The sequence below is a fragment of the Acartia tonsa genome, chromosome 8 (assembly GCF_053477335.1).
Source record: "Acartia tonsa isolate MP-2025a chromosome 8, ASM5347733v1, whole genome shotgun sequence".
Taxonomy (NCBI): Eukaryota; Metazoa; Arthropoda; class Copepoda; order Calanoida; family Acartiidae; genus Acartia; species Acartia tonsa.
In genome coordinates, this window is record NC_137267.1 from 37539889 (window position 1) to 37560934 (window position 21046).

Below are 21046 nucleotides of genomic sequence, written 5' to 3' on the forward strand. Positions count from 1 at the left end.
ATGGGGTAGTCATAAGGGGGTTTGAGGATCGTTCTATCAAACAGCAGGGAGAAACATTTTATCAGTTTATGCGAAATCACCATGAAATCCACGTATTCTATATCCATTGCAAATATAAACGGTTTCTTTGTTCTATATAAAGTAATATCACTATATATTTTGGAATTGGCTTATTAATGAACCTAGATGTGATTCCATTCATGGAAATGAATATAGTAACCAAGTATTTTGCTTTGAATGACTTCAAGATTTGATCATGTTATAGTATAGATGCTTTCCACAAAAAATGGTGCAGAGCCTTGATCTTAAAATTTTACTAAAATCCATTGTATAATATAAAAGGTATTTATTGTGAAAAGGTTTGATTCCAGATAGTTAAACTTTTAGAACCAAAACTTTTCTATAAATTAGGTCGGTCCGTCTGTCGTAATGTCCGTAATGAATTGCTCTTTCCGTTAATTTAGACATGTTAGAATTTTCCTATTTATTTCAAACTTTTCAAGAAGATTCCTTTAACATTTGGGTACGATTTAGAAAGCGTAGCAACTCTATGATCGCTATCAGAATGTCCGTGCGTCTATGCAAGATATGTTGATTTTTTGCAACAAGTATACTTACAATTTTGTTTATACGTATACATTTACACGTTTATTCTGTCCTGCTACTTTACAAGTGTTATCTTCGCATGTCCTACCGTTTCAGAGCTTCACTTTTATGGATGTGGTCATCCATGTTTTTATAAAAGTCGCTGAAACCTGGCTGTATTTTTTAAATGACTTTATTACAAAATTAAGGCTCTGCATCAAGCAGTGTGCCTTTATAAAGCTCCTACTAAGTTTTGATCCACTTTTTCAGTTAAAAATGCTTATTGTATTAACTTTCATATTCTATGGTATGTTTTTATACTGAATCCTGGCCAAACATCTAGGTCCCCCTATTGTGTAGTTATGATGTAATGTTTAATTTTGGGTTCTAAAACATCCAATAAAGATTACTTCATAGCTACATTTTGCAGCATTTGTTTTTAATAAGATATACTTTTCAATGTATTATTATACTTTTAGTAGCATAAAATCAATTACCCTCATCTTAAATTTGTTTTTAAAAGAAAAACTAAATTTTTTTAGTCAATTCTTTTTTTTCTATGGGCGATTCCTCATGGAAACTTCCCAAAATAGTTGTGAACCTTTTAAAGAACTTTCAGAAGCTACATTATAAAGGAAAACCATATCGGTACATCAGTTAGCAAAGTTACTTCAGTTCAGACAGACAAACAGACACACATACACATATCCTGTTACTTTAATATAAGGATCATTTTAGACAAACTCAAAATAACTTAACAGATGAGATTACCAAAGTCACATTATCAAACACAAGAATCCGGGTTACATTTTTCTTTTGTCAATAAATAATTATTTGAGAGTAATATTTTCCTAGATAGCTAGAATAGAGATAATGAAGACACATCCTCAAAATCAGCCAACGGGAAAACAGTGGAGAAACAACCCAGCCATACTATTGGTTAGAAAATGTACAGATGTTTGAGAGTAAGGGTGTTTTTTTTTCATTCCATTCGCATAATGATTCAAACATCTACATATTTTACCTTAACGTAGTAAAGTACAACGAACATACACTAAATATAGAATGGCTACGCTATCAAGAAATTAAACCATATATTCTACAATATTTATTAAATCTCATATAAAAACAAACTATAATAAAAATAAGACAATAATCAAAATATAGAGAAATTTTCTAAATCACTAATCATACAATAATTTTTGGTATTCTGGCTTCGATATACATATTTTACATAAAAAATTCACTTTCTAAAAAGTTTTTATATCTCTCTATCACAGATTGTATTCTATTCACAATTATATGCTTTTAAATATCCTTTTATGTATTTTTAATATACATCACTTTAGATATAATCTCCTTTATTTATGATAAAAGAAGTTTCTTTTAAATCAATATTTGAAAAGGACACAAAAATATCCTTGATTTGATTAAATAATACAAAACTGACACCACAAAAGGGTTGCCGTGTCAAATTTATTGTCCCAGATTCGTTCCAGAGACAAGGTTGCCGTATTTGGGAAATTTGTAGTCAATTTTGACTCCGCCGCTTATGATGTAGGAACGCTTGTGTGGCAGGGCAGGGATGCTATTCTGAAAAAAACATAAATAAATAAATGATATTTATTTATTGCATCGTATTATAGACGGCTTTACGCGGATATCAAAATGAAATTATATAAATAACACCAGTATTGCTAGGTTCAAGGGGCCGAAGACCCGGACTAACAAAACGTGAATTAATCTTATTATTTTCATTTTTATATTCGTTAAAAATACGACGCTATACATGATTTTTCAGTAGGGCTAAGAACCGGTTCATATGTTTAAGATGAATTGAAAATAAGGTGCTTTGTGTGTAATCACCAAGTAAAAACCAATGCTTGTAAGGCTTGTATGAAATTGATCTTTGGAAAAGTAGTTATTGTATTTTTCTATTAGACATAGTTAATTATGTTTAATATGGAAATAAAGTTGGTTAAAACCAAATACAAGTATTTTATTATTTTATTCGAATATAAACATTTTTAATATCTAAAGACTCTGTGTTGTTAAAAACTATCCATAGCAAAATTGCTTGTTTTAATGCATTCATAGGTAGAATCAATTTTTTTGTACTTGGATTAACTTATCCCCTCAGTTTATTTTATTTCTGACCCGTACGAAAAGCTTTATCCCTACTGGTCTCTCATGGACATTACTCAACCTAACCTAACCACTATCAACATTAAAATGGCTGTCAATGTTAACGCAAATTTCAATAGTACACGGGAAGTAACCAATAAATACTGCCTTTTAAAATTGAATCGATCTTTATTTTGTAAAATATTTGCATATGTACCATACAACATCGGATAGTCGGCAAGAGAGTGATGTTTACAAATATCCTAATAATTGAGTAGATGTGCTACTTAAAGCCCATAAAGGAAGGGGGGGGGGGGTGATACTCGGTTTTCTGCTTACACAAAAATGTTATTTTACCCATTTATATTTAATGTGTTGTGCATTAAGTGATAAGAATCAAACTAATGAGGAAAAAAATAAAATGTAAAGATATTTTTACTATTTATTTAGTTGCAATACAACTACTAATAAAATAAACCAAGAATAATTTTGTTCAAAAGCATCACATTTATGTTTACTACAAACAAAAGTTCATGAACTTCAAAAAAGGAGGGATAAAAAATATATCTATAATACAAAGTAGAATGATGTCTGTCTGTCTGTACGTTTGTCCGTCCGTCCCTTAAGATCTCGGTGACCACTGAACTGATCGGATTCTACTCTTCAGGGAATATACCTACTGGTCCTGTGGTAGTTTTAGGCTATTTTCTTGGTGGGTCGAACATCCCCAACCCCTCAAAAAATGAAAAAATCCCCCCATCATTTTTTTTATTATTTAAAATTAGTGGTGGAGTGGGGGCATCTCACAAGGTACTTGATTTTATATTTCTTTAATTATTTAAAATTAGTGATGCATCTTTAGAGGTACTTAATTATTTTTTCTTTAATTGCCCCTTGGAGCAAAGCCCCTAGAGGCTAGGGGCGAAGCCGCTAGTTGTATTATATAGTAGCTGCGCTACTAAGGATAATTTATACTTACCAAATCAAGACCATACTTGAGAGCAGTCAAGTAGACAAGATTCCCGTCATCTCCCTCTCTCCACTCTCCTCCCTCTTCATCTCCCTCAAAATTATCCATCTCAGTCTTATTATTCAGATCATCATTGTCCTCCCCCATCTCCCTCTCCTCCTCCACCTCGTGATTATTTGCAATATTCAAATTATCAATTGTGTCCTCCCTATTTGTATGCACACCTCCTTCTCTCTCTGTTGTATTATGATGCTCAATGGTGGTAGCACCATGATCATCATGAATATTGTGCGCTGATTGATTCCAGAGACGCATCAAGTGATTGGGTTTCTTTGCCAAGGTCGCCGAGGAGTGTGCCTGCATTGCAGCGTAGGCTGCTGTAGGGGTAACCGTGGCAATCTCGGGCATTCGCACGCTGCCGGCCGCGTATGCGGCTGTCATTGTAGAATTTGGCGGGAAACTTGACTCTGACGTAATGTCGTCGTCCTGGCCGGAGTGTACACATCCGGCCGCCAGGTTGCCGCGCTCCACAATTCCGATGCGGCGCAGTTCGCTTGCAACAAACTTTCGGTCGAAAGTTAGCGAAGCGTTTGCGCCGCTGCCGCCAGCAGTAGCTGTAGTTTTGTTCTGTGGCCGGGTGGCGATAACAGAAAACGGGAAAATCTGCCGTTTTTCCGAATATTTGGGCTCTGCCATGGTCAGCGTGTCTAGGAACTTGTTATCCTCAAGATACAAGTGACACAGAAACCCAAATGACGAGAACTCCCGACGGAACAGCTGTGTGATGGGATTGCTGGACCCTGCCTGCGGCGGGCTGTAGGCCCGCATGGCGGCTGGGTCCGCCGGAATGTTATTGCACATGATGTTGTTGACAGACCCAAGGACATGGTCCAGATTATACAGGGTCAGGCTGTCAATTGACGACGGTTCTGGAATTTGTTGGCTAGCAGGAGGCAGGCTAGGGTCCGACCACAGGATGGCGATGGAAAACACAAGGACTCGCTCGCTGATGCTCTCCTCGCTAGGTCGCGTGTTCGGATCCTGGGTCTCCTGAAACAGAAATTTAATAATTATTTGTATTGCCTGTCATTTATATCTTTGTCTGTCAGTTTGTGTCTGTTTGCTTTGTCCATCTCTCTGTTTTACTGTCTTTCTGTCGGTCTGTTATGTAAACAAATCCTAATATCTATCTGTAACAGCTATAATACAAAGTAGAACGATGTTTGTCTGTTTGTTTGTTTCTAGCGAAGAATCTTGCTAACCGCTGAACTGATCGGGTTCTCCTTAATATGGTAGCTTCTCTTAGGCCCCGGGAAGGTTTATAACTATTTTTGAGGAGGGTACCACCACCCTCCCAAGAAAAATCGCAACTAGAAAAAAAAAATTTCTCCAACCCCCCAAAAAAATTTTTTTAAATTTTTTTTTTAAAATCCTAGTTTAAAAAATGGGTTTTAGGATTCAACTCCCTCCTCCTCGAGTGCCCCTAGAGGCCTATAGGGGCGAAGCCACTAGTGTATATATAATTGTCCATGTCTATATATCTTTAAATATGTTTCCATCAAATCTACCTACATACACAATACACATCTGTATATCTATCTACTTATCTTTCCATCTAATTTTACATTTTTAACTATCTATCTATATACATATCTGTATCATATCTATATCGTATCTGTCTACAAACCTGTCTATCCATCATCGAACTAGACTATCTGTCTATCTATCTATCTCACTACCCACCTGAAGAACTCTAGCTATCTTGTTGAAAATAGCATTGGTACATCTCCAGTGTAAATCTTGAATCAAACTCTCCAAGCTTAAGCAATTCTAAAATAAAAAAAAATCTGTTAGTTTAATTGCTTAGAGGAGGTGCTTTTTAAAAGCTAAGAATAAAGCGCTTTTTTACTAAATTTTATTACTTATTATTGATTTTTGGAATAAAAATTCCCAGGAAGATTAGGCATAATGCCCAAAGCGAAGTCTATTTCTATAATTAAGTCTTAAAATGTAAGTATGTCTATTTTTAAGTAAGTATTTAGGGGGGGGGGGGATGAGGGGTTACAAAGCATTAATGGGGTGATGGGGTAATTTAATGAACTTTCAGAAATTTTTTGGGGGGGGATAAACAAACACCCCTCAATAAAAACACCCTACCCCACCCCCTAGACGTTTCTGAAGTATCAGGTTAAACATAACATGCGTTAGCGTTGTTACTAATGTTGTCTGATTTGTTGTGCTTTTTCCAATAATATCCTCCTTGTTTTTAATTGTGACTTTAGGATGGTGGTTAAATTATATAATAGCAGGCCCAAAAAGCTTTACAGGGAACATCGACACGTATGAAAATTAAAGTGTGTAAAAATACTTCGTGCATTACAGAACAGATTATTTTATCAAATCAACTCAGGTGAATCAAAATAAACTTTACCAACTTAATATCAAAACATAAACACAGTAGGCCTAATTGTTAAATTACCTAATTGGTGTACAAATTTTGGAACGACAGTGCAGTTTTTAAATTCATCCAAAAGATAAATCGGGTCGTATTTCCACAGAAGCTTTTGATAGGTTAGGTTTTAGCCCCCCGTAGAGGCCAGAAATATGATAAAAGCTACTGAAAACATATGACGAAACCCGCAACTTCGTTTCCTTCACATTAACTTCGTTTAATTAAATATATTGTTTAAACAGCAATAATTAAGGAAAGGAAAGTTATAGTTTTGACATTCCTCAGTCATAGAGCAGCAATTTCCATATTTATGTCATTTTAATACAAGTGAAACAATGTACATAAATGTAAAGTATGGTTTATTATCATCAAATCTTAGTATAAAACAGAAAAGGTCGAATGTAAAATTTGGGAAGGCATATAAAATATAAAATAAATATCCATGTATAATACTTTTATGCTTTACAGAATTATATTTAAAAAAGCTACTCTATGATTATTGTCATTTATGCATTCCCAATATTGATAAACAATAACTCCTTCTGTCAACATCGGTTGAAAAGTTTAGACAATACTTGTTTGGAACCAACCAATTAAATTCTATAAAAGTACCCAAAGTTTTTTCTAACAACGAATAAGATACCGTGGTTATAAAGCTTTGGGTACAAGTGTAATTTGCAGTCTTAGTGTCCTCTCCCTCCTTAATATTTTATTTATTTACAAAAAGAATTTTCGCCCTTGTCTAACGTTGATATTATTGTTATTTTACATTCCCAATATCAATGTTGAAGAATAGTAAAAATTTCAATTTAAGATTTGTTCAAGTTCTGTTGTTCATGAGAATTTTAAACAAAAACTGCATGTTTCCCATAATATTTGACTTGGAACATTCCATTATATAAAGGGTAAGCTTTTTTGTCTGTAACAAAGAATTTTGCTAACCACTGAACCGATTAGGTTCTCCATTGTAGAGAACCTTCACATAGGTCCAGGGTTGGCTTTAGGCAACTTTATTTATTCCCGATGTAAGTCTTGGGGTGGTTTTAAGGCTATTCTGCTCTTTTCTTTCATTCAAATACAAAGCCCCTAGAGGCTAGGGGCGCAGCAGCTTGTACTATATAAAGTAGTATTATATCTTAGGGATCCAATAGATTTAGGCTATTTTTCTGCACTGCATATTGATGAAGTTCTACCTTTGGTAGCTAGAAAATCAATAACCCTTTCTACCGCAATAACTATCTTTTACATTAAAAAGAACAATAAACTATAATACAGAAATGCTTTTACTAGGAAGAAAAATCCTAGAGACTGCATATACAGCATAGATTTTGTAGATGATGTAAAGTCGAGCAATCAGTCATAAAAATCTTTATTGATTTAATATGGTACAATATGATAAACTTGGATAATGCTCATGTTTTTTCGCCCCCTCACCGTTGAAGGGTGTAAAAATGAGAATTTTCAGCATGCAAAGTTGTTCTCATAAGCTTGTCTTTCAACAGTGTAGAACAATAACATTATATACCCTATCATATAATTAACAGGTTCCCTTTTATAATATAGCTTCTCATAGGTCCTAGAAGGGTTTTAACTTTTTTAGGGGAGATTTTTTTCTTTTTCTTTTTTGTGCTAAAGTAGAAAAATGGAGAGGAGTGGACTTCCCACTTCAGGTGCACCTAGAGGCCTCTAGGGTCGTGGTCCCTATTTTAAGTTATATGTGTTACCTAAGTTTAATTTAAAGGCATATTAATGACCAGCAAACATATATAAACCCAATCTATTTTCAGAAAAAAGTATTCTTTTTAATTAATTTGTAACTTTCTTTCCAGGCCTTATATGGATGTATGTATGCTTGTTTTAATTTATTCATACATATTACTACACACTTTTACATGCACTATAAAAAAGACAAATGAAATAATCTAAAAATAAATAAGTTCATCCAATTAAAGTAAGACATTTGGTTGATTTAGTAGCTTAACAATAATTTTGAAACCTAATAATACATTATTTATTGTTATATTACTAGAGTGGTACCCAAAGTTTTGTGCTCTAAAAGTTATGGTATTTTTATTAAATTTTGATTGGTTGGTTCCAAACTAGCGATGAATATAAATCTAAAATTTTTAAGTTGCGTTTTCTTAATTTAAAGATTAAGATCTTTAGAAAGCAAAATATCCCAAATTTCTCTCTTACCGTTATCTTTTAAACAATATCATATTTTTTAGAGTGAAAATTATACCCAATAATTTTAAATGACATAGATAAATATGTTTTTTTTTAAATTTTACTTTTGTATATTACAAACTAATACTGTAGTTATGATTTCATTATATTGATTATTATATACCTAGTTTCGTATTTACATGTATATTTTTTATCTTAAGTATACAAATCCCCACCCCAAATCTATGCACAAATTTAAACACAAAGAACCACACTTATAAACACATTTCCACACTTTAGTAATAATCGGTGTTCAGGCATTGTTAAGAAAATATTTTTCAGAATGGCTTCGAAACCGATTAATTTTTGTTGGATTGGAATTGATTTGTAGCCATACTGAAAAATCAAGTTAAGCACCGGTTAAGCGGGGCTATCAAAACCTGTTTAAATCTTATATTTTATATTTTAATACCCGCAGAAGACTCTCTACAATACGATGCAATAAATGACAAATTTTTAGATAAAAATTAAAAAAAAAACATAGCGAAAGTTACAGATATTTTAACTTTAATTATCTCGTTTGCTATCATGGAAACCACACAAAAATTTCTAGTCCTAGCCTTACAAGAAGCTAAGATAAAAGGTGAATAGCGGACAGTCCTTAGTTATGTGTAACTTCACTAATAAATATAATGTAAATATTCTTGCTTTCTTTTCTGGTCGTTATTAAGGAACACTGCAAAATTTGCCACAATGCAAAATCTACCACACACATATAAAAAAATTCGCATTTTTTCCCAATTGATTCATTGTAGTGCATAAAAAGCCCAAGAAAGGGAAAAACAAGGATGACAACATCCATACAGTTGTTTTATTGATATGCTCAATGTCAAAACAAGCATAGACGTCTAAGTTGGGGGGGGGGGGGGTAAAGGGGTATTTCCCCACTCAAACTTTGAAACCCCTCAATTTACCCCCTCAAAATGGTTAAAAATATATAAGATTACCCCCCTTAAACCTTTGAAACCTCTCTTTTACCCCCTCCCCCCCTCAAAATAAAAAGCTTAGACATCTCTGATCACAAGGATGATAACTTCTATAGAAATTAAAATACTTATTACTTAGTCAATAAAAAAAAATCCTTACAATTTAGATGATAAAACACATTATTGAAACAAGGATGAAAATCTTGCATTACGATAGCTCAAAGACAAAAACGAGGATTAAAACGTGAAAATATGTTGATTGCTAAAAAGAAAAAACAAGTTATAAATTTAGAGTAAATACGCAGCCGAAAAAAAGGTATATAAAGAAGGTAAAAAATGCATTTTCGAGTATGGGTGAAGAACAATTGTTTTACTTAAAGGTCACAAAATGGCTATTTCTACTTATTTTTGTACTTTTTAGAAAAATGTATGTTACATTTACATCCCAAATGGTGATAAATGAAATTACCATCTCTGTAAATTAAAATTATCAGTTGAAAATAGTGTACACTTTTAGTTTAGAACCAAAAAATCAAAATATAAATTTTTTGTAATTAAATAAGAAAAGGTATTTTAAAAACTTTGGGTGCCAGTATAAATTACAGTTTAACAAACAACATGCATGTAATTAAGGCTCATCTTTTAGTAAATACCCCTTGAAAAGATGCTCTCTTCTAAGCTGAAGTCTTTCATCACAACTTTATATAGTGTAACAATACATTTCGAAGATTTGTAAGACTGCAAACGTACAGTTTCACTACAGAAACTGTTTAGAAACCATTTTAAGGCTTGAAAATAAAGATAACGGCGTTCAACATAAAGTTTGCATCATAGAAGGACGTGGGGGCAGTTTTGAGATTAGGATGCCTCGATTTTTTAGTGGCCAAGAATTAAATTCCATTTAAAAATTTCTATATTTATGAGACTGTTTTATACCAAATATGAAATGTAAAGCTTTTTTAGAGGGGAAACAACTTAGAAACGATACATTTCTATGATTCGTAAAAGTAATTTTCTATATAAAAAACAATTCTTAATAATAATACTAATACTAGATATAACTTTAATTTCTAAAAAATCTTTGAGGCATTTTAGATATCGATATCAAATTTAGCACGCTAAAGTTATATCAGAGAGAAAGTGTTAGGCATTTTTACAATAATTTGAAATATGGAGATATAATTTAGTATCTTTTTGTAGTTACTAATGCTGCTATTTCTAGTGCATGACTTAGTTAGTAAATTGCTGTTAACATTCATAAAGGCAAAGATCTGAAATTAAACAGTAGAACAAACGAACACGAACACCTGTAAAATGGCGTAATTTAATATGCATATTATCGATTTAAAATTTTAAAATTAAGCATTCTTTTTAAGGACAAACTTTTATTTTGGAACTTGATTATAGAGATGCTTCGCTTAAACTATTACAACTTGTTGTCCTAGGAATCATTGTTCCAAAAATCAGAATTGGAATCAAGTTGTAGTTTTGAAATAAAGTATCAAAAAACTTTTGGAAATCTAATAAAAATCATGTTTCTTTTATCCCTGAATTGTGAAGGTGCATCAATTCAGATATTTTAGCAATGTTCTGCAATTTTTTATGCGTGCCAAAACATATCTTTACATGTGTGCAAATAAAAATACAAAACATCCCATATCCAAAAAGATACACCATTTTGGAAAAGAATAAAAAATCATCGAAAATATATATAAAAAAAAATCAACAAAAAAGTAGATGTATCAACAGCTAACTTGCTTTTTGATTAATCAATACTGTTTTGAGTCATATAAAAGCATGCTTTAATTATTATCAACTAAGAATTTATGTAATTGAATGTTTTAGCAGGTGGAAAAACGATAGCATAACAATTGTATTTAGCGACCCAAATACATTATATTAAAATAAGTTTCTTGAAGATATTTGTCCCAGACGGACAGACAGACGTTAAAAATATAAAGTAGTTGCACTTTTAAAAATCCTAAAGACTTCTATTGTATAATCTCTATTAAGATTTTTATAGGTGATAATAAAGTGACATGAACGGTGTCGATAAAGATTCCTATCTTACAATTTATTGCCGCCTAGAAAAGTTAGGCAAAAAGTGTGTGTTATTAGGAGCGGGGATTCTCAATATCATACTTTAGATGTATGTATTGGATAATATAATAATACCGTTTGCTTCTAACAAACATAATACAAAGTAATGATAGTAAAGCATATTTATATATACCAGCTGAAAAGTTATTAGGGAAAGTGAAAAAAAGCCTAGAGCTACCCCGAACATATTTATATAGGTTTCCTGAAAAGTACAATCCAGTAGAACCAGCCATTTCTAAGATAGTAAGTTTCAGACAAAAACATCCTTACTACTTTATATAATAGGATACCAAATTTGATTTTTACTAGTGTCATTTAATTCTTAATGTACTAAAAACTTTTAAAAGAATATTTTTGAATAAAAGGGGACAAAAGTCTTTTTTTTTAAAGTTTAGGCCATATTTCTATGAACATTATAATCCTTGTTATTTGATGTGATTAGGCACACAAGAAACAAATGATCAATGTCAAATTTGCTCAGAAATTGGGCTATTTAGAGACATGCGAAGGAACTATTATTTTGAAAAACAATTTATAAGTAGCTTGGTTCATGATTATCTAGGTATATAATTCATTTAAATTCTTGCTCTTTCATTACAGAGAGGGAGGGGACATTGGACTGTTTATTTCACTTGACCCCAAAGTTTTAAAACAAAGTTTTTTTATTCGTTACGTGAACAACTTTTGGGACTTTTATTTTGTGTTGGACTATTGAACATTAATTTATCGGCAATTGTCTTATCCCTTTAAATCACTGCAAAACGCACTTTTACCATATGTTCGACATTTTTTACAAAATTTTCTTCCCTTTCCCTGAATCAGTTTTGAGGGTCTTCAGACCCTTATTAACTTGACATATGGAACTTTTATTGATTTCTATGTTTCTTTATAATAGCTAGCAATTTTTATTATTTCGAGTATTATCATTCCAAGGATCTAAAGACAATGGCTGATAAATTGATGTACATCCCCAAGTATGATACATTAAATAACCCCTTCTGTAGATGACAATTATTTCATTTTTTTCTAATAAAGTGAATTTCGCAGCGGGCTAAAATACCGATTCCCCTCATCCACTCCCTTTTTAACCTCTTCTCCCTTCATACTGGATGAACGAACTAACAAATAAATGAGTTCCATGTTTATCTCTGTCATAATATCCACGTATATTCTAAATCCATTGCTTCCCCAGATTAAACTTAAAACATAAATAAAAAAAAACTCACCTGATGTTGAAGGTAGTCCTTGATATCTGGAGCCAGTAGTCCCAGACAGTCAGACAGGCAGGCAACAGTCTCGTAGTCCCCCTCACTCAGGGTCTCAAAGTCTCCCTGGCCCTCGCACAGGGACTTCAGGCACACGATACACAGGTAAATACGCTCAATGTCCGTGGTCAGAATTCCAAAATCCTCTGAAATTACAGAAAATGTTTATTTCAAGAAAAACATTTACCAATAATTAATTATAAATATTCCTCATAAAATTTAGAAATAGTGTGTTGTATTAAAAAAAAAGCTTATAGGAATAACTTGTAACATGTGCATAGGAATAGAAAATGGTGAATAAAGTGAGCTGCCCCTTATCTCTATTTGTAAAATTCTGATATTGGTAGCCCATATCTTATGCACTACTGTTCTCTTCTTATAGGTTTAAGTGTTTTTTTTCTTCATGTTTATATGCATTAATGAGTGCGTGTGTGTGTGTATTCGGGGACCAGGCAATGGACGATAAATTAATACATTTCCTTCCAATGATGGTGAACTAAATTACCCCTCCAGTAGATTATAATCATGAGTTGAAATGTTTAAGCAACACTAGTTTGGAACCAACCAATCAAAATTCAATTAAAGTACCTAAAATTTTTGAACTAACGAATAAGATTACTAAACTTTGGATGCCAAATACAGTCCAATGTCATCTTCCTCCCTGGTGTGTATGCATGTGAATGAGAGTAAGGATGTCCGGCAAAAACATGCATGCTACCTAGGAACATCATGCCATCATTTCATGACATATTCAGGGGATTTAAGCTCCTCAATTGGTTATTTTTCTTGCCTTTTTTTTCATTGATATCAATTAGCTCCCCTTTTCAAAGAAAAGTTTGTACCGAAGTTTGAGATGAGAGGAGAAGTGGGAAAGAAAACCCCAAAAAACCTCATTTCTATGACGTCACAAGGCTGATTTTTAGACACTTTGTCCAGCTACAGCTATAATACTATTTTTATCTCTAAAAATCCTAAAGTTTAAATTTTTTCATTGGATTTTCATAAAAACATTCGGAAAATAAAGCTTTCCGAAGCTACATCATTTTGTATATTTATTATTCTTGTTTTAACTTCTTGTTGCACTAGTTTTTCCCCTCATCTTTGTGTAATAAACTTTTATGCCTCAGTATGTGCAGTGCAACTTTAAAGGGAATCTCATATAGTTCAACTTATCTACATAACCCACTCGTTGTAGGATGGTAATAGGCTCGAATTTTGGCTCAACATTGCGTAAAAGCTACAAAAATATAATATGGTTCCTATTGCTGCAATGTCAGATGCGTCACATTAATGGTAAGAGCTGGGGAAATGCCTTAGGTCAAAATAGGCACAATTCAATTAAATGCATAATTGCAACCCCCAGACAAAGGTTGTGCAATCAACGGGTAGATTGTCCGTAGTTAGTTTGCACTTCTTTAGTAAGTATTAATATGCACTACCTAGGTCTAATACTGGTAATATTTTTCAATATTGAAGTCATAGACAAAAGCGAACTTTTTGTTATAAAACCTAAAGTTTTAGAGCATCCCTTTACAGTGCTTCCCTATATTACCTATTTTGCAGAAGGCACGCAACTTATAAACTTTTTATATCATCAGGATGGAACTTAATGTCGTGTACAATTAGAAAATATGCATATTGCATACCTAAAGACAAAGGTTGCACAAACTAAAGTTCTTATAAAAATAACTTGTTGTCTTATCATATGTATTATTCAGAAATAATGTATGTAAAAATCTGAGACATATTCAGTAAATGTAATGATAATCAACAATGACAAATTATAAAGAATCTTTGCTGCAGATCTTTTATTGGGTTTTGAGGAGCTTTACTTTAGGTATCCTTTACAATCTTTTAATGCAGTGAGGGATAGAACACAGCGGTGTTTATTACTTTAGTCCTCTATGTCTTATAACAACGTTTTCTTAATCGTTGGCTTAACAACCACCTTGGGGACTTTTATTGAATTTTGATTAATACTGCATTTAGTTAAGTGTCCAAAAGTTTCAACCATTAATTATAATCTGCATAAAGGATAATTTTGTGTATCACCATTGGGGATGTACATCAATTTATCACTGCTTTTATTGAAATACGGTCGCACCGACATACTATAGTTATCATGTAGCTTCGCTGCGAAGGAAGTATAAAGAAAAGGGCTATTTTCCATATGTCACTAAGCAGCATGCCAATTTATCTCAACAAAAAAATCAAAACTAAGAATAAATAATTAATTTAATATGAAAGAAAGTGAAAACAAACAGGGAGACAGGGACTGAATAATAATAATTAATTGATCATTCCTCCAATTTTGACTTTAAAAAATTGTATTTTTTTTTTGGGGGGGGGGATAAAGTTATTAATATTACTTTCATTGTCCCCTCCCTCTCAGACAGTAATGCTTTGATAATTACCAACATGTTGCTTAGAAACAGAGGTAGGGAAAAATAATACATATAACAAAGTATAGAACACAATAAAAAATGATAATAATTAACATTTTAAATTTCTGTTCTCTTTTTTTCTTCTAGAATTCAAATAAAACTTTTTAAGCAAATAGAGCCTAAGATTGCTTTAATCATTCATAAATAAAATCAATGAATCCTCTTTAATTTGCAGAATATATTTCCCCTTGATTGGTTTTCTGGTTTACATTAGCGCAACTTCTCTATTGAGTCCTTAAGTCTGTGGGTTAATTCTAGAGTATAGTGTTATTATTCAAAGACCATTTTGAATACATTGTAGCATGTAGTGATCTATAAATGAAATAACGATGTTGTACATTATACATTAAAAAATATTTGCTACCCTAAATTTAATTTTGTTTAACAATTCCATTTACAATATTAGATTTTCTGTATCATATTCATCATATTTAGTTCCATTTTTTTGTAACTTATTGGGCCATCCAGTAGAGTTTCTTAGCATAGCCTAATATATTGTTTTTTCATTGCCATTCAAAAATATAGAGGAATATGAAAGACTTAAGTAACCCTATATAACTCCTAGGCTACTACTTATGGATTTAGTTATCCTTGTTTAAAATCGCACAGTAGGACAGCGGAAGTATAATTTTTGTTGGAAGCTTAAAACAGTGCATCATAAAAATATGACTCTTTTTAAAAACAATTATCCCTATTTATTAAAATAACAAGAGTAATTTTCATCATTTGCTGCACAGCAATAAAAATTTTAAAAATCATAAAAAAAAGTTTAGTACGGAAAGTGAAAAAAAAATAAAGTATTGAGAAAAAATGACCAAGAAACCAAGGCTACAGATATTTTACAGTTATATTTCGTTGGTTGAATGTGATAAGGTTGCAACATCGATCCTTCATACCCTAGTAATAGTGTTGCTTCGTCACTAGGGGTGGAAAGCAAGAAAGAAAAAAATTCCGGGGATCTTAAATTATATGAAAAAGGAGGATAAATTGATGTAAATTGAGAAGTTTTAACATTGCTAGTATTAGAACTAACAAATCAAAATTTAATAAAAAGTATATAATACATCGAATGAGAAATCGTGTTTAAAAAACTTTGGGTTCTGGTGTAATCAACAGTACAATACAGCCCTCCCCCCCCCCCCCCCCACCTTCAGATTATAAATTATCCTACAAAAATTTAAATTATCGCACACTGTCCTAATATTGTACTCCCACCATGAATGAGCATCAAATCAACATTTAGGGAAAAAATTCAATGTCAATTCATTCACACACATATAAGAGGCCTTTTTTAATGTTTTCTCAAAACAGAAATCGCGCAATAGCGAGCGAATATTATTTCCAGTATGGCTTCCGAACCGATCAATATTTGCTGGATTAGAAACAGCTCTCAGCCATACTGAAAAATCATTTATAGCATCGTATTACAGAAAACGTTCCACGAATAATAAAATAAAAATCCTAAAATAATACCAGCTATGTTAGCCCTGGCCCTCGGTCCATTAAAGATAACAAAACTGGTTTTAATTTTTAATTGAATATCCGCAGAAAGCTGTCTATAATACGAAGCAATAAAAAAAACTATTATCCTTAAAACATCATATGAAGATTATTTTTGTTTGTCTGTTAAGATCTCGCTAACAGATTTTGTTCTCCATTTATGAAAGAATTTGGAGAGTGGCTATTTTATTTAAAAATCAATTATATAAATATTTATGCTCTCTTTATAATTCGAATACAGAGCAACTGATAGTTTAATATATAAGACATATATTAGCTCGTAAGTAGCGCAGTAATGGCAAGCTATATAACAACATAATCATAGATTAAGACCATTTTGTCTTTTTGGTAGATATTATCAGTAAACATAAAAAAATACGGTTGTATCGAATACAAAAGATACAACTATATCGAATAAAATGAGAAATAGAAATATTATTTGTTGTTTTTTTTCTTTTGCTTTCTTGCAGGGACACGCATCCTTAATCATTTAATTGGCCTTGGAATTATTGGTTACACACATAAATAAACACACACACACACACAAATACAGAAAACCAAAAATCATGAATTAAAAATTGGAAGATTTTTCTGAACACAGTAATAGTGTCTGACTGATTATGACGTACCAAAAAAAAATTAGCCAATGATAGGCCGTTATTGACCAATGGTAAAATTTATAGTGGCCTCTCATTGGCTAATTTTTTTGGTTACGTCATAATCAGTCAGACACTATTACTGTGTTCGATTTTTCTTTTTTTTAATAGTTCCTCGATAATTTCTATATTATTGTGCTTAATTCACTAAACATCCAGGTACTGTATTTTGAAAGGTGAGGAATGAGACGTAGAATTAGCCTTAAACTATTCAAAGACTTGATCATAAAAAGGTATCCTATACCATCCAAAGAATTCTCTAGAATGGACATCTGTACAATGCAATGGAATAAAAAAAACTTATTACGTCTTATAATAAGATATGAATTTTAGAGTAGATTCAATACTAAAAAAAGTTTAAATTTTATATTTAGACTGAAAACGAAAAAAATAACAGTTCAGGAAGTTTTCATATTTTTCTTATTTAATTTGTTTAAAAAACATTTTTTTCTTATTTCCCAATCTATTTCCCAATCCAAATCCTCTTGAAATGAAAAAAGAAAAACACATAAAAGAAAGGTATAGCTACCAAAGGCAATGTTTTTACTTATGTTAATTTTATACGACGGAAGAATTATATTTTTAAAAAATAAAGATCTAATTCTATATAAATAGGTTTTTCTATAGAAATATTTGAAATTATGATGGTAGGATTACATAGGGACAAATAAAACTTTGTGGTATTACATCAACGCCAACACATAATTTAACCAATTTAAAGCTTTCAACAGTTCAACATTTCATTATTTTTTTCAAATCAAAAGGTAATTTGATCTAAATATGTGTTTATGAGATAAAAGGAAGCTGCTCTCTAATTAGGTCTGGTCCTTACGTCCAAATCAAGGGTGTGCTGGACGTTGAAGATTGAGGGGGGGGGGGCACTGTTCCATTTTTTAGTATTTTTTTATTTAGTTAGAACAAATGTTGTCCTTCTTTATAAATGCAGCAATTTAAAAAAAAATAGTAATCTGAAGAAATATTTATCTTTATTTATCAATATTATTTTCTTCGATTTTGTTTAAATTTAATTAGCAAATAAGTCGATCGTATTAATTAATTTTCTTGTTGAAAATCTGATATCACTGCAATATTATGAGAACAAATTTCACCAAAATTTTGTAAAATCATGACCCAAAATTTGGCTTTTGAACCATTATTAAATAATTAAAATAAATTAATGGTTTCCTGACTGATACTTGATAGTCATTAATTAATTCAGATAATTTTGTTTTAATATCCTAAATCTTAACCTTTTATAATAAGTGCAATGGGTATTATTAGTGCAAAATTTATTATTACTCTCTCTCTCTCTCTCACACTTTTTTCTTTCTTTCTCTCTCATTATCATTTATAAATTTTGTATATCTTACCCCATCTCTCTTCCCCCCCCCCCTCCCTTTTTCTGTATTTTTTCTCTCATCATTTAATTTTGTCCAATTTTTTCTAAAGATTTGAATTGCCCCATAGTGAACAATAGTGTACAAGGTCCCAAACCCAAAAGTTTCCCGGTGCCCAATATAAGTTTTCCTAGATTCCCATGAAGTTTTTACAATACAACCAATAAACAAACCATGCATGGATAAATATTTATTTAAGCCCAAGTCATAATTAAGCTTTTAATCATCAGTTTAGATTATATTTTGCTTTCCTCTAATAAAAAACAACAAGCACCGAAACCTTCTGAAAACCCTCTCAATAAATTGAAAATATGGGAGAATATGTTTTCTTCATAATGCATAATTCTACCTCATTTCAAATTCATATTTATAAAGAAGGTGTTTCTGTCCTCAACTAGACACTTTTAGGGATACCGCTAACTTATTTCTGAACAAACTGTCCTATTCATTTATTCGAAATACATTGTAGAAACTCATGACTATTCCTATGCAGGGAGAAAGGGGACTTTGGGCTGTCCCCAAAGTTTTCATATTGGTTAGCTTAACAACTTTTGGAACTTTTATTGAATCTTGATTAACTGGTACATTAAATTAAGTGTCCAAATCTTTTAACCGCTAATTTTAATCTAAAGAAGGGGTAATTTTATGTATCATCATTGGGGATGTTAATCAATTTATTGGCCATTGTCTTATTCCTTTTGATTCCCTACACCTATGTCTCATAATTTTATTATTCTTGGATTCACATGTCAAACTGTGTCAAAATTATAATTGATCACCTGCCCCCCCCCCCCCATCATAGATCTCAAGGTATTAGACAATGTGTTAGATGAATTAACATACACCTATAATTATGATTAACAAAGTTACCCCTTCTGAGATAAAGATTATTAGCGAAAAGCATTCACACTTCTATGCATAGACGTCCAAGCTATTTATTTTTTTTTTGGGGGGGGGGTAAAATGAAAAAAATTTTGGGGATGCCGTAGGGTGCCGTTTGTAGGGGGGTAATCGCCTCATTACCCCCCCCCCCCCCCCCTTGGACGTCTATGCTTCTATGGTGTACCTACTAATCGAGAATTAATAAAATTTCTTTAATTTTGTAAGCTAATTATTAGGGAACGTCTTTATAAAAAATATTTTTTTTGGGGGGGTGGGCAGTATAATCTATAGTCCAATGTCACCACTCTCCCTGTTAAAGCTGACACATATGCTTAACTTTTATCAACAAATTATGAACCTAGAAAAGTGTCTGACTCTGATTATGACGTAAAAAAAATTAGCCAATGAAAGGCCAGTATACAGTATACACTGTAATTGACCAATGGTAAAATTTATAGTGGCCTCTAATTCGCTAATTTTTTTATGTCATAATCAGAGTCAGACACTTTTACTAGGTTCCAAAGTATGTATAATTCAGCAGTAATCTGGCTATCTGTACATGTGTTTATCGTCAATAATCCTTAAACCAAACCATTATTAAAAGATTATATAATTATAATAATGATAAAATATACTAACCTAGATTTGAAATCCACTGATCCAGCGCCATCAGTTCTGGTCTGTCTGTCCTTCGCGAGGTCGTTCTTGCTCCTTCCACTTCAGGATCGTACACGTCCTCATTCTGTGCATCCTCTAGCCTGTCTTCGGGGCTACTAACACTGTAGTTATTTGTAAGTTTACAATAAGATTTTCAAAATATATCTATATAATAAACAAAATTAACCCATAAGTAAAAAAACCTTAATGGTGAGATGGTGTAGAAACTAGTAAAAATTTTAAACCTAATCAAGATTAAAGCAATCAGGATGAATCTATTAACTTTAAGGGCATTATCATTTAAAGGCCATTGTCCCCTGCCTCTAAGCATCTCAATATTTTGAACTTTGAGAAAAAAGGACAAATAAGTAATCTGAGCAGAAGCGATAACAGCCGGAGATGAAGAAATAATATCTTAACAATCTAATAAAATATAAATGTAATGAATTAAATACTGCCGTTATAACATGAATATTTAGGATATTTCATTGGGCGCATGAACGGATTTCCCCGCAGTCATTCACAAGCGAGGAACGGATCAAGGTCGCTGCTGAAGGAGACTAGCCTAAGGCAGCACCTCGCCCCCAAGAGGTATTTTCCAGGTATATAAGCATCTCAATATTTTGAACTTTTGTATTGATTTATAACATTAATTCTTGTTCTTTATCATTATTTTCCATTTTTCACCACTGTTTTGAAATAAATCACAAGTAAAAAGAATAATAAAAATAAAGATTTTTGCAAGAAGAAAGGTTTTCCTTTGAAAAGGAGCAATAATCATTAAGTTTTAAATTGAATTTACCATGTTACCAAATAAGTAACAATTTATGTTTTTATAAAAATTAAAGAAACTATCAAGAAA

At 32.0% G+C, this 21046-nt stretch overlaps 1 protein-coding gene across 1 annotated transcript; it reads right to left on the reverse strand.

Annotated features, from left to right (window-relative positions):
- Nucleotides 1–1891: 1891 nt before the first annotated feature.
- Nucleotides 1892–20309, reverse strand: LOC145326860 (uncharacterized). Its single transcript, XM_080170296.1, has 5 exons — nt 20167–20309; nt 12610–12794; nt 5423–5509; nt 3689–4729; nt 1892–2178 (listed from the first exon to the last, which is right to left on the reverse strand). The coding sequence occupies exons 1-5, from the start codon at nt 20195–20197 to the stop codon at nt 2062–2064; spliced, it is 1461 nt and encodes a 486-aa protein (XP_080026422.1). The 5' UTR covers nt 20198–20309; the 3' UTR covers nt 1892–2061.
- Nucleotides 20310–21046: the final 737 nt, after the last annotated feature.

Coding starts and splice junctions, on each gene's coding strand:
- LOC145326860 (XM_080170296.1), bottom strand. CDS start 20,197: ATGGCGCTGGATCAGTGGATTTCAAATCTAG. Junction 12,795..20,166: donor TCAGTGGATTTCAAATCTAG/GTTAGTATATTT, acceptor CTGTAATTTCAG/AGGATTTTGGAATTCTGACC. Junction 2,179..3,688: donor TCAAGTATGGTCTTGATTTG/GTAAGTATAAAT, acceptor TGTTTTTTTCAG/AATAGCATCCCTGCCCTGCC.